Source organism: Theobroma cacao, chromosome 7 (assembly GCF_053813885.1).
Source record: "Theobroma cacao isolate CCN51 chromosome 7, ASM5381388v1, whole genome shotgun sequence".
In the NCBI taxonomy this organism is placed as follows: Eukaryota; Viridiplantae; Streptophyta; class Magnoliopsida; order Malvales; family Malvaceae; genus Theobroma; species Theobroma cacao.
The window spans coordinates 2,939,929-2,949,115 of record NC_142645.1 but is presented as its reverse complement, the minus strand read 5'-3'; the positions used below and the strand labels follow the sequence as shown (position 1 = coordinate 2,949,115).

At 34.0% G+C, this 9,187-nt stretch overlaps 1 protein-coding gene across 1 annotated transcript; it reads right to left on the bottom strand.

Annotated features, from left to right (window-relative positions):
- Positions 1 to 1,025: 1,025 nt before the first annotated feature.
- On the bottom strand, positions 1,026 to 3,143 carry LOC18593657 (gibberellin 2-beta-dioxygenase 8-like). Its single transcript, XM_018124476.2, has 3 exons — positions 2,707 to 3,143; positions 1,581 to 1,902; positions 1,026 to 1,391 (listed from the first exon to the last, which is right to left on the bottom strand). The coding sequence occupies exons 1-3, from the start codon at positions 3,141 to 3,143 to the stop codon at positions 1,161 to 1,163; spliced, it is 990 nt and encodes a 329-aa protein (XP_017979965.2). The 3' UTR covers positions 1,026 to 1,160.
- Positions 3,144 to 9,187: the final 6,044 nt, after the last annotated feature.

Genomic DNA, 9,187 nt, shown 5'->3' with positions numbered 1-9,187 from the left:
ATTGGTATTTATGTAATCTTTTTCGATCAATCAATGACTTATACTTTGTTTTTTTTTAAAAAAAAAAAAAATTGTGAAATATAATTGCAATATCGCATTGGGTTTATGATTGATTTTATCTATGACAGTAGATTTGAATTGATATTCATGTAATCTTTTTCGGTGAATCAATGACTCATGCTTTTTTTTTTAAAAAAAAAGTACAATTTTGAACCTAAAATACTCCAAATTCACTAAAGTAATGTTGGATTGATGTAGGATCATTGCATGTGATTGAAAATTCAAGACCGAAGAACCAAAGGCAAACACCAACCAGAATACAAAGCATGTCGTGTCTAGTAGCTAGCTTAAGCAATGGAGAAAGACAAGGAAGAGAAGGTGGTATAGCAAGTACGTGCATAGCAATGAACTCTAGGTAATGGACCTCCTCGCATAAATGTGTTGATTCTAGGCATATAATAAGCTCATTTACATGTGAATAATGAATATCAGGGATGTTTCCTCCTTTCGGATAACCTGAGGCCAACTACACAAACCTATGCCAGCGTATTGTCTCTACTGTGAGGGGAGGAACCGGGGCCTGTTGGCAATTTGGCCAACTCCCAGGAGCTTCCACTTTTCAATTTGTCCTTCTCCACATGCACCATTGTCGTTTACCTCTCGGAGATGGTACTTCCTCCTACAGCCCACCCTTAGTTACAGGTGGTAAAACCAAACCGACCCACATCTAAAATACATGTTTATAATTAGATGTTTCAGGTTCGAGTTTTATAATTACGTGTGAGTTTGATCCAATTTTTCGTTGAAGTAATGTTAATTAGATATCAGTTTGTTGATTTATTTAATTTATTCGTTTTTTTTTTTAATTTTTTATACGATAGATTAAACAGTTTTTTAAGTATCTCTCTTTTATAATTATTTTAATAACATTACGAGAGAGAATAACATAATTTTAGGCTTCAAGCATGCAAATGTTTACTTGTACATTTTCTCACACTGTAAAAGTGCGATGGAATGGGGTAAGTTAAAAGCCCTCAAATAATTCATCTATGCTTTGATTCTTGTTGCACAAGATGTTAAAACAGCAGCAGCCAAACTTGGAAGTACAATTATTTTCATAATAAGACTGTGGCTAAGCTGTCATGGTAAATTTTTCCCTTTCACCCAAGAAACCGAGAAAGCCCTACTTTGTCTCCAGTAGCTTTTACATCCCTTTCGATTTGCTCCCTATACTCTTTGAAACTAAAGTTTCTGTACAAAGCTGGCTCGCTGCAGCTTTGTATTACAACTTCGTCGGTGGGGCAGTAGAAGTATGCAATAGAGTACCTTTCAACCTCTTCATTTGCAGCCACCCGGTGAGTGATACTCTTGTAAATGCCATTGCTCAATGCCTGCATTACATGGAATCTCTGTTTTATTCGTGGAGGGGAGATTAATATAAATATATACATACCTATCTATTATTGAGTTGAATGTTCACGTATCTATACTTACATAACAAATGAAAAATCCAGTATGAAAATAATCTTTGATATTTATTATGTTGTCATTGTAATTAGTAATTATATACTATAGATTACCTGAAATAAGTCACCAATGTTGATGACTAGGGCTTCTGGATTGGGTTTAACACTAAACCATCTTCCATCTCTATTGAATTGCAATCCCCCTACCTGGTCTTGGGATAAAATGGTGAGGAAATCAGTATCAGTGTGAGGGATAATGCCAAACATCCTGGAAGAGTATGGACAAGGAGGATATCTGTTCATTCGAAGATAACTCGAGCTTGGCGAGCAGTTCTCTTGGAAATAATTTGGTTTGATGCCCAATTTTTGTGCTAAATGTTCAGCTAATGTTTGAGCCAGTAAATTAGCTTTTCTTGCATACTCTTGTATTGTTGACCTGAAAAATGGCGAAACAAAAAAAAAAGGTCTTGAATGATTCATTGTATCAATTTTGTATATATTTACTGAAACATTGGAGAATTCTTGAAATGATCAGTACTAACAATTCAATCCACATGATTGCAAAGAAACCAAAGTTTTGGAGAATTCCAGAAATAACCGCATGCCTTAGCTCTCCTCTTCACTAGCAAAAGCACATTGTGGGTGACAGCCACAGTGACAGTGGTCTGGTGGCTAAAGGCACACCAGGCCATGGCGGCTGCCCTCCAGGGCGATAACACAGGTGGGGTTTCGAAATGCTTGGTAGGTAGTAGCATAAGACCAACCATAGATATATGAAGCAACATATAATTATATGACTATGATAAGGTAAATTCGCGCTCACTGATAAATCAGTAAAAACCAAAAATCTTATATACAAATGAATTGTCCATCCTTAATTTTATAAAATCAGAAAGTATCTCTCAAACCTTATCATAGTACAAAAAAAAAGATTACAAGACTGTTATAAGGTTTGAGAGTGTAATTCGCATCATGGCCATTGTGTAATTCGTAACCTTAAGTTCCCAATAATGTCTTTCTAGTTCTAGCTAGTGTTTGCACCATATAACCTTTTCTGTTTTCTTTTTCTTGTTGGTTTAACAGCCTAAAGTAATGAAGATAATGAAGATAATGAAGGACTATGTTATAAGGTAAATTCTTGTTGTTTTCTTTTTCTTTTTCCAGTTCTATCAATTTCATGTAAAGATAATGAAGGACTATGGTGGATGTACTATAAGAAATCAGATAAATAACTAGGTACCTGAGCTTGTTGCATTCATCCATTCTCGAAATATCTTTGAGGGATATATGCAAGGCTTCTGACCAAGAAAGGTTCCTCAAGCTGGTAGCCAGAGGGTTCCCCCATCGGTAGCTATGGGCTGATAAATTCAAAAACTTCTTCTCGGTCTTCTTGTCAAAGGGCAGGTGAAACACCTTCATCTGCTCATACTTCAATCTGTCCAGCAGCCCTCCAGGAATCCCATGATTCACAATTTGAAAGGAACCCCATTCACTAGCAGCCTCAGCCATCTGTTCTATGCACTTTTGCCTCTCGAATGGTCCAAGAATCAAACTACTGAGATCAATCAAAGGCAGCTCAAATTCCTCAAACACTTCAATCGTGGAAAATTTCTCCTTTTCAACAGATCTCTGCAAGATGGCCTTGTATTTCTCGAAAAATGGAGGTTCAACACCCATTGAGATGGAAAGGAAGTCGGACTATCTTCTCAATCCTGATCAGACAAATGTACATGAAGTAAGTAATTATCATGCTCAAAAGAACTATTTGTAATTGTAAATGAAAGTGTTCATTATTAGAAACAAAAAAAGTTTGAAAAACATGTATCACTGAATAAATGATCCTTATGGTAACATATGGATGCATGGTAAATACAATGAATTACTTATAGTTCGAAGTCTTAGACAGGAAACAATTGAAAATTAAACTAGATCTTTCAAAACTATGTTTGTAATTCCTTGTGAATTCATACATATATATATATAGTAACATATCAATGTCCCAACTCCTGCTATACGTTTTGATATGTCTGCAGTTACTGAATTGTTATCATTATTTCATGACAAATGGCGATAGAAAAATACAAAATATTTTGGTCCCCTTGTTGCAAAAGGTCAACAAATTTCCAAATTAAGGCCATCAGGGAATCATTTTCATTCCTAGAAGTAGTTAAAACATTTCCTTTTATGGTTAAACTTGTTGCATTGTAGCTGTTCTTGAGCTGTCAATTTATTACTTTTTACTTTCATACACATTGAAAGAGATTTCATCAGCAGATACATATGTTCTGGTTCACATTTTAGATTATGAAGCATTACAACTCGGAAGAGAAACTTTTTCAATTTCCATATATAATGCCTTAAATGAGCTTGAAAGATGTTACATCAGCAAGTGTTCTTTATTTTCAATTGACTATAAACATAAGCCCAATTTTCCAAACTCTTCCATTCCTTAAACTCTGATTCCAAGTCATTACAGCTGGAAACCTGTCACCAGAAGAAGTTTACAGGCCTTAATTTTTGCCATGGCTAGGGTAGGAGGATCAGGTAATTGTAGATAGACAAGTCCACTTTTTTTTTTTTTGCTCAGCAATAGAGAAGTCCACTTATGTATCAAATCTCCTCGTAAATTACCTGATAGCTAGCCTTAGCAGATAACAGACAAGCATAACGAAATTATAAGGAGGACAACAACAGCCACACCCATTTCTGCAATTCACATAATCAAAAATGTTAATGGAAGTTATATTATTAAAAGTAAAGTAGCATAAAATGGGATGGATTCGAATAATCATAATTCTATTCCTATAGCATCCGTGATCAATTCCATTGCTTTGATATGTTGGATGACCAACTTTGGGGGGGTGGTGTTGGATAAATGGCCTGGAGCTCTGGAAAAGAAATTGACAAGTTAAAGAAAAACAGACTATTGCATCCGTAAATTTTTGTCAATATCTCCAGATCAGCACCAAACTGTTTCCTGGAGTAGACTCTTTGGCTAAAGCTTGGTGTGGACAGGAATGGTATTTGCATAGCTGGTTGTAGCTTTGATGGTTAGTTGGGTGTTCTATCAGTTTATCTCAGGCCTTCTTTGGGTTGTTTTTTTTTTTCTCTCTTTGCACCTCCTATTTATGGTTTGTTTTTTTCTATTGTTGGATTTATATGTATTTCAGGTGATTCCCCTCCACACCCTATTCCTACGGAGGCAGACATCTTTCATTGACAGAGCAGAATGACAACAAAAAAATTAGGGCTTTATGCAGAATTGGTAATCATCAAGTCTTCTGGCATATAATTTAAGAAGGTAAATTATTAATATGACACTGATCACTTAGAAAAGACCAAAGGAAACTTGCAGAAGCAGTACTTTCTACTATCCAGGAAAAGGTTGCACACTATAGCTATATATAAAATATAAAAAAAAAAATGGATGGTGAACTTCCTACTCCATGAACTGCTTATGATCTCTCCTATGACTAACACAAGAACAAGCAGAAAAATTTACAGAAGTCCTTTGCAGGGAATCACCTCTTTAACTAATAAATGTAAAGGGAAAATGTACTAGAATGAATATAGACAAGAGAGGTAAAGGTGAAAAGAATAGCTTTCATGGAAAAAGTAATGTGATACACTAACATTCTAGGGTTTTTTGAGCTTTGAAAGAAAAGAAAGAGAAATAACCCATGGTACAAAAATATATAGAGAGACAAGTTCATCTTTATCAGTGAAGAGAAATGGGAAAGACAGTAAAAATTTTTTGACATAATATTTGAAAAAGTTGCTGAATTATTTAAAAATTTGCAAATAAATCCTTTAAACAAAATATGGTCGGCTTAATTGTGGGATTATTCCAAAGGTTTAATGGATTTAGATTACTTATAATTAATTGATAATAAATGATACAGAAGCAGGTTATTATAACAAAAATGTTTTCATTTCTAAATAATTTGGCAATCTCTTAACATCCACTCATGTGAAAAATTAATACAACCTGAAACTCGTTGTATAAGATCAAGAAGATTAAGACTCCATTAAGTTGATATTTTCACTAATTACTCTTTGCTTCTACAAGTAAAAGTAAAAAAAAAAGAAAAAGTAAAAAGCATGATAAATTATTATTTCGACACAAAGGAAAATAATAATTTAAAAGATTATAGATAATACAATTAATGCATGAATATACTTTAAAAAAACCAATTACATTATAGTTGGTATTACACTTCGATTATTTGTCAATTTTTTAATCAATAATGACTTTGTTTGTTACCTTTCTCTTTGCTTTATATATAGCAATATTTCAAGAAACAAAAACTGATAATAACAATATCAACTAAACAGAACTTAAGTAATAAAATAACAAATTGGGTACCCACTTAAGCTAATTTGAAAATAAAAGGGTCCATGATGTTATTTTAGTGAATACCTTTCCAGAAACTAATGCTTTTACAAATTTTCTATCTTGTTAGGATAAAATAATTTATACTTAGTGATAGTTTGAACCAAAATTTGATGTGTTTTTTTTTTGTACGATGCCGATATAATTTAAGTTCGGGTGTTTAGTTACTTAATTGTTAGGAGTTTGACTGTTTTTTATTAGAATTTTTGACTTATATTAAATTCTAATATTAATAAAAATTTTCTTTGATATGAAAAAAAAATTACAAGGTGTGAAGTGAGTGCTCACTCATATATTCCTTTTCCTCACCAATAATGAAAGCAAGCTAGAAAAGTAGAAAAAAACATATTTCCCACTAAAACTAGTTTTCAATTTTTTTCACAAGGGCAAGTGTGACTGCCTACCAAATTAAAAAGAAGTGTGTGAAAGATATCCGACATTTCATATTCGTACAACCATATCCACAACCCCCGCTTTGATATGAAAATGACTTCACAAAATTTTGATGTCGACATTTAATTAATTTTTTTTCAATGAATTTTATAATAAGTAATTAAATATATGTGTGTATGCACGCGTGTGTGTCACAAAATTATATATTTTATTATTTTTATCAAAAGTAACATTTTTTTTTTAATGAATCAAATAGTCATAATGGTGATAAATATCTTATAACCAAAGAGAGATTTACATGTTTCCAACTAAAAAATGTGCTTGTGAAATCTTTCAAATGAAAAAAAATAAAACAAAAAGAAGAAGAAGAAGAGAAAAGATACAAGTTAGAGTTTAAAAGAAGTATAGGACTCAATGATGTTCTTTATTGGTTTAGAATGTTGGACCATATAAATATATATATATATATATATATATATATATATATATAGGTTGTGAAAGAATTGGTAGAAAAGGAACCTGATTCTATTGACAGGAAGAATTTGTGGAGCATTCTATATCTCTGATTTGTTAGGGAAGAGATTATCTTTGAGTGGAAAAGACAAAGGATGAAAGAGCCAAGCGTTTACAAACAAAAACAAGTGTGGTCATCTGTTGGGAGACAGAGAGAATCCTACTTTGTAGTCCTATATAATCCATACCATTAGCAGCCAAATTTACAGTGTAATTAAGGAAGCCCATATCACTTAAGTGAAGCTAACCCACACCTTGTTTTCATGGGCTAACTTAAAAACTAAAAATCTATCTCTAATTTGGTTAATAATATGTTAATTATTAGGGGCAAAAAAACTTAAACCTAAAGTATGGGTTTAGATTGAAAAATATATTTTTCAAGTAAATTATTAATAATATTTTCTGTAAAAATAGAATATTACATTTACCAACAAATTCCTAATTTTGATTTGTCTCCTCCATACTCTTCAACCAAGCTTTCATATCACAAAAATCTAATCTCTCTTTCTTTCTCTTTCTTTTGCCCAATGAATTCAGACTTCTATTTTATCCAAAGGCAGAAACAGTTAATGGATAATGTTGTTGGGCCTTCTTGTCTATTGAAGAACCTGAAAAAAGTAAGACAGATAAGAACTAAGAACTATGCAAAAATAAATCATGCATATCCCTCCATAATTTCCCTGCTGAAACAAGATATATAGCAGGGTTTCCGTGAACATGGCAAAACGAGATCAAATTGTCTCTTAAACCTACAATATTGCCAAAACCTGTCATGTCCTAAGGAAACCAGGTTTCTTTTCCATTGCTTTGCCTTCATGGCTTGGAATTTGCCCAAAATCACCAAACATTTACAACAACTTCACGTGGTAAGGATGGGCCCTAACCCCATAAACATGTATGGATGGATGTGTCGGGCCATGCAAAGGCTTGCCAAAGCTTGATCAAATTTTTCTATCAGTCATTCACCCTACACTCCACAGACATACTGCCATCTATCTAATCAAAGCTTTCCAACTCAAGGCTCACGTGCCTCCCGAGTTCTTCTGTCTTACATGAAAGGGCAACCCAACAGTTTCAGGTAATTAAGAAAGACTGAGCTAATGTTCTTCTGCCCAAAATCACGTGGCACCCAGCACCTGGGTAGCCTCCTCCGCCTGAACTTCACGTGCTATAGGAAGAGTTCCTCATCCCATAAGCACGTGGATGGATGGGCCCGGGCCAATGCAGAGGTTTGACAGTTGGCATGGTAGCTTTTTTTTTGTCAGTCAAAGCTAGCCATGCATGGATGCAATCATCTTTGATTAAGCTTCGACATTTAATCAAAGCTTTCCAACTCAATGCTCACGTGTCTCCCCAATTCGTGTGTCCTATGTAGGGCATTCAAACAGTACTACTCTTTTCTATCATTTTAATAGTTTTTATTAGTTTATTAGAATAAAAACAGAAGAAATATGTAGGATAAAAACTAGTAAAAGATTAGATACAACTAATGTATGACAATCAACACCGAAAAGCAGATGCCTACGCTACAATCAGCACCGCCTGTGGTGGCTGCAGGTGTGGCGAGGCCTGGTAATTTAAGAACGTGAGGTATAACTTTGGCTGCATATCAAAGTTATAAAGTCAGCCAAGAAAACCTTCCAGGGACACAAATAATCTTACTCGGATAGAATTTTGAGTTGAATTTGCAAAGATCCATGGATGCTATCCAACTGTGTATCTGATGAGTAACACATTGTGAAGGATTATGTGCTTGAATCATTTTGCCAAGGCTGGAACTTCAGAGAAAAGAAGATGGTGGGCTGAAATTTATGTCTCCAACCATGAAGTTTCCATAGCAATCCACTCTTTGCTAGTTGAATTGTATACATATATAACAATACCAGCAACAATGGTGTTGTTTACCTTGATTGGTACCTTGGGATTAATGGATAAAATAATTGATCAAGCTAAAGCCAATGTTTGAATGATACTGATGTTCATGATCTTGAGAAAAGAAGACAAAAAGAAAAAAAAAAACCCATGCAGAAGTAAAACGAGACACAGAAGAGAAACCAGACAGGATTTCAGTTGCAACATCAACATATGGGAACAGTTCCATGATGTCAGGGATATCGAAAAGATTAGTTTGCTTTGCTTCTCATTTCTTGTCTGAAATCTATAGCAGGAGTAAAGAAACCTGAGGATTATATTCATAGAACTAATACTTTTGCATATGAATTGACTGGAGAGAGATCGAAAGAGAGAAAGTGATAATAGTTCATGGGTTTTCACTTTTCACCATGATTATGAAACTCGTACTTCAAACAAAAGATGGTTTTATGGAATTTTAAATGACTTTTGCATACAAAAATCTTTGCTGCTATGAAAGACAGTGACAGGGCTCATACCTCATGGGCTTAATTGGGCCTTAGGCTTAGGA

Excerpts from the sequence above, each read along its gene's own strand:
- LOC18593657 (XM_018124476.2), bottom strand. The coding sequence starts at position 3,143 with ATGGGTGTTGAACCTCCATTTTTCGAGAAATACAAGGCCATCTTGCAG. Across the intron at positions 1,903-2,706 it reads GATGAATGCAACAAGCTCAG|GTCAACAATACAAGAGTATG; the intron begins GTACCTAGTTAT and ends GCCATTTTTCAG. Across the intron at positions 1,392-1,580 it reads ACATTGGTGACTTATTTCAG|GCATTGAGCAATGGCATTTA; the intron begins GTAATCTATAGT and ends CATGTAATGCAG.